Source organism: Lepisma saccharinum, chromosome 27 (genome assembly GCF_977018435.1).
Source record: "Lepisma saccharinum chromosome 27, izLepSacc3.1, whole genome shotgun sequence".
Lineage (NCBI taxonomy): Eukaryota > Metazoa > Arthropoda > Insecta > Zygentoma > Lepismatidae > Lepisma > Lepisma saccharinum.
In genome coordinates this window covers 36,579,802-36,596,690 of record NC_139255.1, presented here as the reverse complement: position 1 = coordinate 36,596,690, position 16,889 = coordinate 36,579,802, and the positions used below count along the sequence as shown (strand labels likewise).

Sequence of the window (16,889 nt, the reverse complement as noted above, 5' to 3'; positions counted from 1 at the left end):
TACCTCCAACAGACAGCTTGAAGAACAATCACAAGAAATATGTAAAATTACGAGAAATAGGTATCAAATAAAGTTTCCAAGATCCTCGTCGCCATTGTTGAGTTTCGGGTTCTTTCAGTTCTTCGATTATCCAAGAAATGGAGTTAAGAATAAGACGTAATTTGTAACACAAGCAAAAGCGTATAATTCAGGAACACAGCAACAGAACTAGTACAATAACTTACATAATGGTATAAATGATAGAAGTCTCGTCACGAAGAACGGCTATGATTTAGAGACATACATGAGAGAAGCAATGCACAGACTAAAGACGAACAACATATATTAATCAGGTCTGGCGTTCAAGTTCAATCGGCATACGACAGCAACCTAAAGTAAACTTGATAAAAGATAAAGACGGTGATTTTCTAGCTGACCCAAGTGATATTCTAAATAGATGGAAGAACTACTTTAATGACCTTTTAAATCTCCATGTAGGAGATAAATCAGAAGTAAATGAAGTGCACACAGCAGAACCTTTAGTTCCAGAACCTAACTTGACTGAAGTTAAAGATGCTATTAAAAGGCTAAAGAATAACAAAGCACCTGGCATTGATTTAATACCAGCTGAGTTAATTAAATATGGTGGAAATTCATTAATATGTCAAATTCATAAATTAATTTGTTTAATATGGAATAAAGAAGAAATCTCTCAACAGTGGAAAGAATCCATAATTGTTCCTGTGTTTAAAAAAGGTGATAAAATGAACTGCAATAATTACCGTGGAATTTCTCTACTCTCAACAACATACAAAATATTAGTTTCTCTTGTATGTACGCATTGCTTGCATGATAGAATTATTTTCCTGTAGTTTACGGTTATTACAAGCAATAAATGTCTGATGAAAGGAGCGTGTGTTCTCCTGAAACGTCACAAAGAAAAAACTGTTTTCTTATGCTTGTAATAACCGTAAACTACAGGAAAATAATACAAAATATTGTCTAACGTTCTTTTAACAAGACTAACCCCATATGCTAATGAAATTATAGGTGATTATCAATGTGGATTTAAATGTAACAGATCAACTACAGATCAGATTTTTCACATCAGACAGACACTTGAAAAAAAGTGGGAATATAATCAAAATGTCCATCAGCTATTCATTGATATCAAAAAAGCATATGATTCGGTCAAAAGAGATGAATTATATAATATATTAGTAGAGTTTGGAATACCCAAGAAGCTTGTTAGTATGATAAAAATATTCACCAGTGAAACAGAAAGTAAAATTCGTGTGGGTATTAATATGTCTGACAAATTTACAATTCATGATGGGTTAAAACAAGGAGATGCATTATCTCCATCTCCATTGCTCTTTAATTTTGCCTTAGAATATGCTGTTAGGAAGGTAAAAGAAACTAAAGAAGGACTAAAATTAAATGGTGCGACTCAGTTGTTAGCATATGCAGATGATGTAGACTTACTGGGGGATGATGTGAATACAATTAAGAATAATGCTAAAATATTTTTCAAAACTGCTAAAGAGAGAGGTTTGGAAGTTAACAAAGAGAAAACTAAATATATGCTTACAGGCCGAAACCAAGTGTTAGGTAATAATCAAAATCTAATTATTGATAACAACTCGTTTGAACCAGTTTCCAAATTCAAATACTTAGGAGTAATATTAACAAATGAAAATTATATTAAAGAGGAAATAAAAAGTAGGCTTAATTCAGGAAATGCATGTTACTTCTCTCTTCATAAACTTTTGTCTTCTCGTTTAATATCTAAGAAACTAAAAGTTAAAATATACAAAACAGTAATTTTGCCTGTAGTATTATATGGATGTGAAACTTGGTCCCTTACATTGAAAGAGGAACATAAATTGAGAGTATTTGAAAATAAGATCCTTAGGAAAATCTTTGGACCTAAAAGGGATGAGGAGACAGGTGAGTGGAGAAGGTTACATAATTTAGAACTACATAATTTGTATTCATGTCCAGATATTATTAGAATAATTAAATCAAGAAGACTTAGGTGGGCAGGCCATGTGGCACGAATGGGAGAGGAAAGAGGAGTTTACAGGATTCTTGCTGGGAAACCTGATGGTAAGAGACCTGTAGGAAGGCCAAGACGAAGATGGAGGGACAACGTTGAGATGGACCTAAGGGAAATCGGTAGGGATGGAAAAGAGTATATAGATCTTGCTCAAGATAGGGAAAGATGGAAGGCCTGTGTTGCTGCAGCCATGAACCTTCGGGTTTAAGAAGGCTAGAGAGTTAGTTAGTTAGTGTATTTGTATGTTTATACTATCCTTACTATCCTTATATTACATTTTATATTTGTACCATTGACGACATCTATTGCATTATTGTAATGCTTAATGATGAATAAAGTTAATATTATATATATATATATATATATATATATATATATATATATATATAATGGATAAAAGCAAGGAGGGCCAAAAGGGCTAAGTAAAAATCAAAGAAGGTAAAAGGAAACACTCACCGGACAGTAGAAAAATTCAAAATTTTCGTTAATTTCATAGCATCATCGGTGTGAGGAGAAAGAGACGAAAATTTTGAATTTTTCTACTGTCCGGTGAGTGTTTCCTTTTACCTTCTTTGATTTATATATATATATATATATATATATGTGTGTGTGTGTGTGTGTGTGTGTCAATTTACCAAGATTTTTGCTTTAAAATATTTGAGAAATACATCAGAAAATTAAACTCCATGTTATCACAAAATTCAGGTTTTTCACACAAAACAGGTGCAAAATTAAAAGACACTTGGAATTTTGCATAATTTACATGATAATTAGACTCTGCAAAAGTGTTGCATGGCATTTTTGCGGAGTCCGTGAAAGACCAAAATGCTGCATAACCAATACTTTCCGATACCGATACCACTGGAATTGGTTGTTACCAATAAATCGGCATCGACTCAGTCCTAGTTATAATTCATGTACCTTGGTTTTGTCAAGTAAATGTCTAAATACCCAGATTCTTTCTTTAAAGGCAACATTCATGGAAGCAGTCCGGTAGCCTGGGAGGGGCAGCTTATCCCTTATCAACAGTCACCATCTAAAGGTGAAAAAGTGGGGGTAGAAGCCCTGAAGATGATAATAAGTATATTACAACTTATTATTCAAGATGTTTAATCCTGATAAGGAAATGAAATTATTTACCACTCCCCCTTCCTCTCCTCCCTTGCTACGTGCCTGCATAGAAGTCATATACTGACATACGTTAGTTAATATAAGCTCTAAAAATTACTCATAATTTTTTGAAACTCACCTGATTGTTATAATCATCAGTCACATCTTCATCATCATAGTGCTCAAACATGTAATAGTCACCCATTCTCATAGCTATAATAGAAATGCATCCAATTAATTTCTAAGGTATTTACTACACTTGATATTGAACACCCCATGTCAATGGAAGTGTTGTCATGATCTAACATGCTAATAATGCATTTTTCATATTTCCCAGGATATATAGATTCTGCAATTTGTTGTGTGGCACCTGGTGTTCGTAATTAAATTCAAACCAATACTGGACGGCTTCCATGGAAGAGTGGTTAGCACACTGCGCCATGATGCCAGGAGTCCAGGTCTCGAATAATGGCCTGGGCATAGATGTTCTTTGTGTGTACCTTCATCAATGTCATGATATCATCACTCATCCTCATCTTCGCGATTAGCCAAAAGTGGCAGAAATGCAAAGTAAAATAAACCAAATCAAGCAATCAATAAAACCACTGGATATCACTGGTATTGGCCAATAATGATACATCAGAATGTGTACTTGCTCAGCCTAATATAGATACATATACAAGGTGTTCACAAAATCTTCTTTCAACAACTTTGCCCATTTATTACGGACTCCCTACACTATGTATATTCATGACATTTGTTGTATAATAAACTGTAAATATCAAAGTTTTAATTGACATTGCTATTGTTTGTTCCAGGTGCCCCACTGACATAGCAGGCTGTATTGTTTGATATAGTGGTCCCCGCAAGAGAAAGCACAGTGTGTGCTTGGTTCATAGAAACAAAATCTGATACTCAATTGCAATGACATTTCCGGACTAAGTATGGGAAAAACCCTGTCTTCTCGTCCTATTCGCCAATAGCATCAGAAATTTATGCAGACTCAGTCCGTGTTGGATCAAGATCATAGTGGCCACCCACAAGCATCCAATGAAGAAATAGATCGTTTACATGATTCATTTTCGCAAAGCCCGAAGAAGTCAATTTGTCTCGCTGCCAGAGAACTACAAATGTCCTGGTCCACGGTACACAAGGTGCTACATAGACATTTACAACTATGCATACAAAGTGCAACTGTTACAAGAACTTGATGCCAAACAATAGACCACGACAATCACAAATTCACATATTTTCTTCGATATTCGTGGGCAGCCATAGTTAAAAGTAGGTGCACTGGGCAATGGATAATGTCCAATTAGAATTGCACATTACCACATTCAGACAAGAAATGCTTTTCTAGCATTTCGTGCTTATTGTTTTCTGTTAGAAGTATACAGATTGAATGTCTTTCACATAAAATCTGAGAGGACTAAGGTAAAGTGTGCTGATTCAATGTACAATGATCAAAACTAAAGTTAAATTAACCTTATACTCATCCCTAACATACATATCATTAGTATAAGAAAATGTTTTAACTTACTTATAAAATTAATTTTACAATTAATATATAAATGCTACTACTGAAATAGTAGTAATTGTTTTCAAATAGAAGCGTAAGATATGTACCAACATAATGGTTTTGCAAGTCCTCTTTACGTCTGTGAAGTTTCTTGTGAGTGGCTTTTATCCTTGTCATTTTGGCCTTTATCTTTTCAAGTGTATTCTTCTCCATTTCTCGCTTGTTCTTGACCTTCATGTCATTTAATTCTTGAACTAAATCTGCGCCCCTTTATAGAAGAAATTTTTTAGTACAAAATTAAAAACTCAAATCTAAAACTTAGGAGGTAATAAAGAAAATTATTACCGTATCTTTAATGTAGAAAGCATACTGACAATTATGGGCAGCATTCTGTATATTTTTTATGTTTTAAAAGTCAGCAGTTTCTTTGACAGGTCTGAGGCTAATCTTGCCTACCTCTCTAGGTTAACCATGATAATGAGGATAATGATGTAATGATAAAAGTAAATGAAGAAACAAATAAGAAGGATGGCCCATAACTTAACCAGAATTCAAACCAAGGGCTCCTAAATTCATAACTATGCTAAGCACTCAGCCAGAGATTGGCTGGGTATAAATACATATATGGTTGGTAGACAGAACGTTGCTAATAATTGTAGGGATGGAACCAATTAATTGGTACATTGTAAAAGTGGCACAGTAATGGGGGTTACAGAGGTACATTATACCCTCTCCAACTTTTATCCTCTAACATCACTAATCCATACTGTGTTCCCTGTGCCCATAAAAATGTGTTTGGAAAAAAAAGCTAACAGTCATTCTTTTGACTCACATCATCTCTGAACAGCATAGAATTTGCAAAATTTATACGCCTCCATTAGAAATCATTGAGTCATATTAATAAAAATGAACACTTACTTCATCGATAGCAGAATAGGCGTTGAAGTGAGTATGTGCTACTTTTTTCATATGATTAAATCATATCTCTCTCATATGATTTTTGCCACTTCTCACAGATTTGTCATCATTTTTATGACCTAGCAGTACACATAAAATGTCTACACTTGCATGTAAGTGTGTGTGTGTGTACTTAAACATCTGCTCAATTTTAGACAAAGTACTTTTCACTGATATTGAAATGGGAGCACATGCGCACTCCTGGAGCCTGCAGGTGTTCCTTGTGGGAGGATGTTCTCATAATTTATATTCATGCAAAATGTAGTATCTGCTCCAAAACGTTGAGCTACGACAAGTACTGTTCTTTTAATATGAGCAGTGCTCGAAGTGAGGGGGATGATATTTTCTACTTCAAGCGCTGAATACGAGTCATTACTCACAATTTTTCCCCCTAAAATTTATGACTTTTCCAACATAGTGATTTTTGCAGACCAGGTTTCAAGAAATTATGTCTCCAAAATTAGTGAAACTAAGAGCACATTCTTGGCTCACTTGATTTTTTCATCTTATGCTTCATTACTTTGCATTTCAAATGGGCTCAGAACTATCTCTAGCTGCACTCATTTCAAGGTCGTACAGTGATTTTCACGGTTGAGTTGCCCGTGGAGCAGCGGCTAGCATGCCGGGCAGTGGGGGTGTATCTGCCTGCATTTAGACCCACATTGGTACTCTGAGCTTGGCACTGGACATGTCAGTGCTTCAGGGTATCTACCAAAATTACAAATCCAAAATTATTAACTTTTTCTTCACCTTCTTTCTTTTTTCTTTTCGTTTCTTTAACCTTTATTTATACGACCCCTACTTAGGTAAAATTGAAAATTAGCAATTAAGAAAATTAATATTTATTTAATGAAAAAATCTACCAAGAGGCCAGTAAAGATAAGAACCGAAGCTGTATTTAACAAGAAAATTAGACTTGCTTTATCTATTAATGCATCCTGGACTGCATTTGGCAGAGTGAAGCTCTGGCATCTGGACTCACAGCCACTATAATTTTATGTGAGGCTTATGTTGTCCCTATATATTTGCGGTTGTCCCTTCATCCATCTTATCTCACCACCATTAATCCTCATCTTCACGATTAGCCTGATGGGCACAAAATAGAAGTAAAATAAACTAAATCAATCAATAAGTCATTGTGATAGCAACAATTCTTGACCACAAGTATAATTCCTTGACTTTTTATTGACTTCTTGGCCTATATGCTGATGTCTTTACTTTTCCTTGACTTTCATGACTGGTAGACCCTCTGATAGTGTTTCATAAGTATTCTATACTTTTGACCTTTTATTCATTATTTTGTTTACATGTGTAAATGAACAGTGCAAATGTTGCAGAGCCTGAAAGACACATTAAATATTATTACAAATAAAAGTTAAAGTAGAGAAAAAGGAGAATTTCTCTTGTATGTACGCATTGCTTGCATGATACAATTATTTTCCTGTAGTTTACGGTTATTACAAGCATAAGAAAACAGTTTTTTCTTTGTGACGTTTCAGGAGAACACACGCTCCTTTCATCAGACATTTATTTTCATTTTGACTAAAGATACAGTTATAACAATGGTTAGTAATTTTTAAACAAAAAGAATCTGTTATATAATGGATGTTGTCAATGTTACATTGTTGTAATATAGCAACTTAACTGTGAAAAAAGCAGTCTATTTTATTTTTATTTTAGATTTTTTTTTTTTTTTTTTTTTTTTTTTTTAAATTATGAATCCCAAATATCATCAGGTAATTCAAATTCATCATTGTTTTCACAAAGTCTCTTGATGTTTTCTGTTACATTAAATTTTAAAGATGGTGGCTTACTCCATTTGTGAAAAAGAAAACTCCACACTGGATCTATGTTACCATTTTCATTATTTAATTTATTCCAGTGTTCTTCTGCAATGAACGAGGCTTCCCAGACATTCAACTCTGTGTTTCCCGTTAATCTTTTTAAAACCCTTCTCTTTTTAATCAAATGCTTCTCTTCGATGATATGAGTTGACAAACCTGTTCTTGGGTTTAGATTTATAATGTCCAAATCATGTTCGTGCCATCTTATTGCCATTTTCCTTGCTGTTTGTCCCACATAATCTTTTGAACATGAACAACTTATATTATAAACTAAAGGAAAAGAGAAATACAGACAAAGATGAAAAATCTGTTGAAAAGAAATTTGTGTGCATTCCATTCCACAAGGGATTCTCACATAAAATTGCAAAAATTTTTAGAAGTTTTAATTTCAAAATTGTTTTTAAATCACCAAGAAGTTTGGAATGTACATTTAATGAATTCAAAATGAGAAACTCGCTACCAGATGTGGAAACCACAGGAATATATAATATAAGTTGTTCATGTTCAAAAGATTATGTGGGACAAACAGCAAGGAAAATGGCAATAAGATGGCACGAACATGATTTGGACATTATAAATCTAAACCCAAGAACAGGTTTGTCAACTCATATCATCGAAGAGAAGCATTTGATTAAAAAGAGAAGGGTTTTAAAAAGATTAACGGGAAACACAGAGTTGAATGTCTGGGAAGCCTCGTTCATTGCAGAAGAACACTGGAATAAATTAAATAATGAAAATGGTAACATAGATCCAGTGTGGAGTTTTCTTTTTCACAAATGGAGTAAGCCACCATCTTTAAAATTTAATGTAACAGAAAACATCAAGAGACTTTGTGAAAACAATGATGAATTTGAATTACCTGATGATATTTGGGATTCATAATTTAAAAAAAAAAAAAAAAAAAATCTAAAATAAAAATAAAATAGACTGCTTTTTTCACAGTTAAGTTGCTATATTACAACAATGTAACATTGACAACATCCATTATATAACAGATTCTTTTTGTTTAAAAATTACTAACCATTGTTATAACTGTATCTTTAGTCAAAATGAAAATAAATGTCTGATGAAAGGAGCGTGTGTTCTCCTGAAACGTCACAAAGAAAAAACTGTTTTCTTATGCTTGTAATAACCGTAAACTACAGGAAAATAAGGAGAATTTCATCAAGATTTTCTACCTTTTCCTGTATGTACGCATCGCTTGCATTGTAGAATTTCTCTTGTAGTCTACGATCATTATAAGCATAAAAACAAAGTCATTTGTTGTATTATTTATCTCATCACAACTAATTAGGGATGGGACCGATTAATCGGTACTCTATCAGTATCGGCCGATATAGGCATATCGGTGTATCGGTTTATCGGTAAAATTACCGATTATTTTACCGATCTGATATATCTATAAATATTTGATAATATAGTGCAAAAATCTGCCATTTTGTTGTAATTTTTATGGATAATCTCCATGCCCTAATTTCTAAAAAAGTAAATGTCTAAATAGGCAATTTCTTTTTCACTGCACTCACCTTGAAATACATTTATTAAGGAGGTCAATGAACCTTTCAGGTTCTTCAAGGACCATTTCTACTTTTATATCGGATCGGTAGAATATCGGTTATCGGCATTGGTAAATTTTATATGGTTACTTTATCGGTATCGGCCAAAATTTCATATCGGCCCATCCCTACAATTAATACTCATCTTCGCGATTACTAAATCAGTCATTGTAATAGCAAAAGAACTGTTTCTACCTTGTTTATTATATACTATTTACCCTAAGTGTGGCATTATTTCTCAGCAACTATATTACAAGGCATATTTTTAAAGTAAGTTCCGTTTTGGAATTAGGCTGCTGTAGCGCTCACTTGCCGTTTCACACATGCGCGCTAAGGACCTGCATCTATGGGCTTGCCACAGACGGCAGTACGCAACCGTTCCCCTGAGTAGACAGTTGATCAGGTGTGGTTACAATGCCTCAGACGATTGAAAGTCCCGCGGAGGGTAAACTACGTGCTGTCATTCGTTTTCTAAGTGCAAGAGACGTGAAAGCAGCCAAAATCCATCAGCAGATTGCAGAAGTGTATGGAGACAATGCTATGAACAATAGCATGGTAAGATGATGAGTGAGGGCATTTCAAGATGGCCGTACAAACGTACACGACGAGGGACAAAGTGGGCAACCATCCGTCATTAATGATGACCTGGCGCAGCAAGTTGATGAAAAAGTGTGCGAAAACAGACGCTTTACGATTTCATCTTTATCTACGGAGTTTCCGGAAGTGTCACGCAGTCATCTGCGCTTTATCGCAGAGACGATGTAAAAATGGTCGTGCAGCAATGGTTATCACATCAGGCGGCCGATTTCTATGAAGATTGCATTCAGAAGCTGGTTGTATGATACGATAAGTGGCTCAATGTAGGTGGCAATTATGTTGAAAAGTAGATGTAGGCTCAGGCTTTCATGTAAAAGTAAAATTATTACATGTGTCCTTGTGTTTATGTAATATCAAAACGGAACTTATTTTAAAAATATGCCTCGTACATTCACTCTGAACTTCACACACAATAATACCTGCTAGCTAATACAGTCTGGGCCTTTGCTTCAGTGATGAGATGAAAGAAGTAATAGCTTTGGAAGAACTTCCGTTGCAGGATGATGAACCCAAAGCAAACACCATCCCAAGCTATCATAGTTTGGACTGGAACATTGCAATCTGGAAGTAATAATATTATTCCGAAAAATAAACACTAACTTCAGATTTATTTTAATGATGTTTTTCAAAATACATTGGAACTCAGATTTTACGATATCCTGCTTTACATACTTTAACCTCCTGATTGAAACAAAGTAACATGCTACAAAGTTTTTATATTTTACTCTATTTTTAAGTTCTTTTGTGACAGTCTAGTGAGAAATTAATAATTTTGGTCCCACTGTAGTTTTCATATTTGAAATATGTGTGTGTTGCTTGTAAGAAAAAAAAAGAAAATGTTTAAAATAGGGTGAGCAAATACCAGTGCTGGTACTCTTACTGGCACTGGTAAAGTTTTTTTTAAATAAAAGTTAAAAATCGTACCAATTCAAAGTATTTAAGAATATTTATAAATATTATGAATGAGATAATCATTTAATCACATTTATCCTCACAATGCTATTGAAAAATTATAAAAATTATGCATCCATTGTTCCAATGATATTTAGACTTCATGAAAGTGTCACACAGCATTTTTGCAGCTATGTGAGACCCGAGACTATGGAAAAGTATTGGTCAGATACATCGGCATCAGCTCAGAATTAATTTGACCCTTAAATGCCAGCTTTGGTATATTTGTTACATTTTGGTGTGATCGCTAAGGCCGGCTGTAACATATATGTCACAGAGAGCATTTTTGACTTTTGGAACATACTGTGACACAGGTAATATTCAGAGACACATGTTTTGAGTGCTACATGAGCCTTGAGGTATCTCATTTAGTAGGGTGAGATTAGCTAAAATTTTGCTCCAACCCGAAATTAAATACTACAGAAAAGATTTTTTGTATGAATGTTCAATGTTAACATCTCAAATCCAAAATTTCAAAGAATGCAAGCTTGGGGAAATCATTCTACATACGAGGGTAGGTCAATAAGTATCTGCACTTTCATTGTAATTTTCTTTAGGTTGGCCACACTGATTTCTGTGCTGGTATGTCAATGGGGCGTTTATTTGTCATTGACTAAGCGTATATTTGATCTTAACAATTTTTTTTCTTTTCTTGTTGTGTTTACAGGGTAAACATGGCCGCAGCACCATCCATTTATGCAAAATAAGAATGGCGATCACAAAAATTTTGCTCCAACCCAGATTTAAATACTACAGAAAAGTTTTTTTTTTACAGGAATGTTACCCAATGTTAAGACAACTCAAATCCAAAATGCCAAATGATGGAGTCTTGGGGAAATCATTCTACATACGAGGGTCTGTCAATAATTATCTGCACTCTTGCCATAATTTTCTTTAGGTTGTCCACACTGCTTTCTGCGAAGTGTGCATTTGATATTGATTTAGTGTATTTTTGAGATTCACAATTATTGTTTTCTTTTTGTGTAGTGTTTACAGGGCAAAAATGGCTGCGTCATCCTCCATTTATACCAGAGAAGAACAGTGATCAGTAATCTCTCTTTTTTGGTCCGAAGGTGTATCAGGGACCAAAATTTGCAGAAGACTTCCATCACAATATAGAGGACTAATGTTGCAGATGACTTGCCACTTCATCGATAGTTACTCGTGGGTCAGAATCATGGCATGGACTTGCTCAATGTTGTCATGAGTAGAGGCTGTGAATGGCCATTCTGCTGCTCCTTCGAGCTTAACACTAGTCCGACCATTCTTGAATTCTCAATTCATTCGAACACACTTTGTCATGGTTAGCACTTCCCCGATTTCGGCCTCTGGCAATCTCATCTATGCCAGCTGAAGTACTCTGTCTACGAGTTTTCAACTTTTTCCATGTGTTAAGGGGATGAGGGACAATTTCACACCAGTTGTGCATTTATTTCAATATCATCCGAATGGGCAATGCTACCGAGGAAAAAAGCTGGCGTTCAATAGAGTATGAATTCCTCCACATGTTGCAAGTGAACGTGTTTTTAAAAGTTGATTATTAAGCTAGATACGATGTTTAAAAAATATGAAGAATAAGAATTTTCAGAAACCCATGTATTCCTTATGGGGAATCAACTTCAACTTAAAGTTATGGCTAGTCAAATTGAAGTTTTGACATTTCCGCCTGTCAATTACTACTTTAGTCTTTCCTTTTTCTGTTGGAATATTTTTCTATGCCATCCGAAGTTTGATATTCCCAAGAGAACAAATAAAGTATTAGTTCAATAAGAGTAATATATTTCTCCTTGCCTCCTACGGCCATCCTGGCAGGTACCAAACCTCATGCACATAAAAGAGCTAAATTTCACCATAATCGGGATAAAAACTTTCAAGGAGCTAGATTTACGAAACCGGATAAAGTGCTTCCGGGGGTTATTCTAGGTGTCAAATGAGTGGGGGTATTACCGTTAGCTTTAAAGCGATGGCAATTTATTCTTAGTTTTCACCATCTAGATCCAGCGGCACCACCCATCTCAATAATCCACCAATGGTCGTATGAAATTGAAAATATAGTATTCCCGGATAGCAATATTACGTACTCTTCACGTCAGTCAAGGTGCTGTAAAGAACAGTAGCTTGGGATGTAAGAGGGTGTGCGGCGCAGCCAATATAACAATATTACGTCACGTGCAAAATTTATACATATGACTGAAGTTGTCTATGTAAGCTGGAGCCAGTGATGGCATCATAGTGGGGCAGGTGCCATAGTTCACAGCCAAACAAGTGCACGAAAGAACCAGATCTGGCTCCAGAAGAGCGAAGCTAGCAACAGTGGTTGGCAGCTGCCGAAGAGAGAAGTACCTAGGGGAAATTGTCCCTCTCACCCTTAAGTCACATATCTTGGGGTTCTGATCGCATTCTTCTTTTTCGACTTTAATGTTCTGTCATTAGGTCGAAGCTCGATTGTGGATGCCTTGTGCATTCCTCTGCCCATTTTTCTCAAATTTGCATCCTCAAAACTATTTATTGTGCAGGTATTCATCTGTGTTCTGGTGCATTTCGTACCAGTCCAGTCATGTACTTGTTTACGGAGGTATCGGAGCCCTCGTTCTCTCTAAAAAGACAACTTATTCTTCATTATATTACCACCATCTGTGCTCGATGCCATTCCATCCATCTTAGCCAAGTCTCGGACGAGAGAGAGTTGACTGTATACCACCTACATCCTCATGCCACAAGGCCACTCACTCTGTGTTCGTGCAGATGAGCTCAGCACTTGATGTTGATAACGATCTGGCTGGTGCCCCTCCACTTTTCTATCTCTCTCCACTTGGGAACTGCTTGCATATCCCATTAACCTGTCTCATAACTGCTCTCCCAAAGGCAGGGGAACCTAAGGGTTTTACAGTTTCGATCGCAATGCCCCAATTTTACTGTTTTTTGTACAGGTGAGTCCATATCGGTTGAATCGGTGGATTGTGGCCTGTTGTCAACTCGCACAGTTACAGCTTTGCTTTGCATTCTGTTTGTTCCATCTACATGGCACAACTCAGTGCAATGCTACAGGCATGCTACTTTGCTGAATTTCACACTGCAGAAATTCCTCATTTATTCGGATTCCTTCAGGGTGCTCCCGAGTCTGGAACCACTCTCTTCCGGACACCCTACAGTGCAGTGACTTTTTCGACAGTTAGCGTCCTTCTCTGTCAGTGTGGGCATCAAAGGCAACCAAGCAGCTTTGCATCGGCCAGGGACCTTCAGAATGTGTTCAGTTCTTTCCTCCTTGTGATTTGGCAGGATGGGGTAAAGGGGAACAAGTTCCACCCTGTCACACCCATCATTGGTGCATGTCGTTCCTCACACGATCCCTCCGGCAGAGAAAGGATAATACTAAATCAGCTTCTCATTGGACCCGGCCATCTCATCCGTAGTCATCTGCTGCAAGAAGTGGACCCTCCGCTCTTCCGTGCATTTAATGTTATTTTAAATGTTCAGCACATTCTTATGAAATGTACAGGTATTAATGTCCTCAAATGTTTCATCTCCATCCCCCAGAACCATTCGTTACCATAGTTTACCCAAATACATACAAGTGTAACAGTAGAAAACTTTATCAATTTATCTAGCAAGTGAGGCCCAGTAATATGGGCTGGACACAACAAGAGCATCTTAACCAAGCTACAACTGTTGAACCACCGGCACTACACAGTCTGTTTCACATTTGAGGGCAGAATAAAAAAGTTCTTGAACCCATAAAAATATCATCCATGACCAATTTGATAAATAACTGTTACATCTGGAGAATTATAAATAAAAATTACTCGCTTCCTCAGGTTCCAGGAGGTTAACAAAATTACAATTAACTCATAAATTTTCATAAACCTGAAAATTTTGGTGGCGGGAGTCAAGTGCCAAGTTACACTTATGCTCATAGACATTTATATTTCCTTATAGACTTCAAACATTTCAAAACATTCATGTTACAACATACCAGCATACAAGTTTCCACTATATTTTTTTAACTTTAATACAGGGTGGCCCCAATTTCAACTCACCCAATAAGTCACAATCATGCTACATCTGTCGGTTGTGAACTCTTTCGATTATTGTTTCCTCATTCAGTCATTAGTTCCATGTGTAATGTGTATGGTGACTTACACACCACCCTGTACTTTTATAATTCAAATTTTACTCTATTATACCTTCATACATTGAAATGTAACACATTTCAGCTACTGATACAATATATGGATACGTAATAACCTTCTGATAAGGTTTTGTGACAAAAAACATTTATATGATGTTCATGACAAAGCCTATTTAGTCCCTCATATTATTCCTTAGATATCTATTTCTCCCCAAGGCGTACGGTTTTGGCATTCTGGCTATTAGTTACCCTGAAGAAGATCATTTCTGTAGTAATTACTTTTTTTTTTACTTTTACATCTCAATTACTTACAATTCATGTCATCGCTATTATATGCAAGTTCACAAGCAATTCCTAAAAACTGGATGGCCCAACATGCAGAAACCTGAAGTCGCCTAATGAATATGCAACCTGAAACTTTCAGTAATACTTTGCAAAAGATAACGGAAACATTGTAGGTAAAAAGGTAATTCCACCTAAAAGACAAAAATAACAATAATAAGCAATAATGTTTGTAGCCACAGTACACAAGAAATATGTACAGTGTATATGAAATTCAATCAATATTTAATATTATAAGCAGCATGTTCCTTGTTGTTACAAGTGGTGACATTTCACAGATAGCTTGTCTGCATCCTCCTACTCAATGAAGTTGAAAGAAACCAGTGCTATGAATTAAATATCATCTTGAATCCAGTGGCGTATTCTGAAAATTTGACCTGGTTTAACACAATTCTTATTTACTGTAAAACACCAATACTGGCATGCAAGTAAAACAAAGACCGAAGTCCGATAACTTCAAATTTTCCGGCAATTTCTATGTATGTCCAAAAAGTTTGGTTTACCCAAGGTAAGCCAGATAACCATGGGAGTATATATGCCACTGCTTGAATCATATCCAAGTTGACCACCAGTCAGCACTTGTAACAAGAATAAATGTGTGGTGTATAAACAAAACACAAATTGGGATGGATCTAGCAAGTTTTACCACTTCTGCATTTCCTCCTTGATAATGCACGTGAGAAACCTAACAGCATGCTAGATATGAGCTACCAAGTTATCAAGAAACTCCAGATCTGGCTTGAGGAAAGCATTTGCACTTGAAACCTTTGGCCTGCATGCTGCATCTCAAAACCAGAGTCACTTGCTTTCAGAGGTATAATAATAATAATAATAATAATAATAATAATAATAATAATAATAATAATAATAATAATAATAACACTGTGTAGGAGCCCTCCTTTTCTTATTTCTTCTGTGATAAGCACAATGCCTCACTGCTCACAGATGACGAGAGGTTTCCCACTGCATGAACGAAACCAATAAAGACTCCTGACTCACTCACCTCTAGAGCCACACATTTATGACAAATAAAAGATTGAGATATCGGTACAAAAAATTGACGTAATTTGGGATCAAAAGCAGTATATAAAATGGCATTTTGGTGTTAAAATGGTGAATATACCCCTAAACTTGATTTAAAAACTACACTTATTACACAAAATAAACATTTCAGTTTTAATAGCATTTTCAGAGTATTAAATTTAGTCCTGTGTAAAGAAGTCATTTTTTGTTTCTCAAATATTTACAGCAGAATCAATCAATTTTCCGTGGATTGCATAACTGGCAGGATAATTCAGAGCTCAGAAAGTGTCATGTTGATAAATAAACTCTATATTTCGAGTTTAAGAGATCATTTCACATTTTCCAGTTCATTTCGCATCATTTCGTGGCAAATCATGGTAGGTTTGATTTGATTGATTGATTTGTTGTTTAAGTCCACTTTATGCACAGTAAGGCTAATCGGAACTGGACCTACAGTTTAAAGTGGGATCCGAACCACTATGTGCCTCCACCAGGTATCGAACCCGGGACCCCTCGATTGCAAGGTGATGATGCTACCACTGCACCATCGGGGAGGCCCTAAAACATGGTAGGAAAATGCACCTCATACCTTTCAGAAACATGGAAAATGAACAATACAGTGTGTTATTTCACATTTCAGGTTTCCGTCAAAAACGAAATATGCATGACACTACTCACCCCCTGCTTTTTGCCCCTCTTACAATGCTTCAGCATCACTTCTTGCTCTGCAGTCCACGTATGCATATGTGGCAAGTTGACCAACCTGCTCTAGATTCAACATGGTTTTCATTTATTATATACTCTGTAATGTCTATGGGTTCTG

At 35.8% G+C, this 16,889-nt stretch overlaps 1 protein-coding gene across 6 annotated transcripts in view; it reads right to left on the bottom strand.

Moving 5' to 3' along the window:
- LOC145980126 (piezo-type mechanosensitive ion channel component-like) overlaps positions 1-16,889 on the bottom strand; it is a 224,241-nt gene that overhangs the window by 99,189 nt on the left and 108,163 nt on the right. For all 6 annotated transcript variants that reach the window (XR_014440830.1, XM_083113141.1, XM_083113139.1 and 3 more), the window contains exons 24-27: positions 15,014-15,177; positions 10,041-10,182; positions 4,775-4,935; positions 3,288-3,361 (exon numbers count right to left, since the gene is read on the bottom strand). Coding sequence is in view for 5 of the 6 variants with exons in the window: in XM_083113141.1 (XP_082969267.1) it covers positions 3,288-3,361; positions 4,775-4,935; positions 10,041-10,182; positions 15,014-15,177 (541 nt within the window). In the remaining variant the exon portion in view is untranslated. The remainder of the gene's footprint in view (positions 1-3,287; positions 3,362-4,774; positions 4,936-10,040; positions 10,183-15,013; positions 15,178-16,889) is intronic.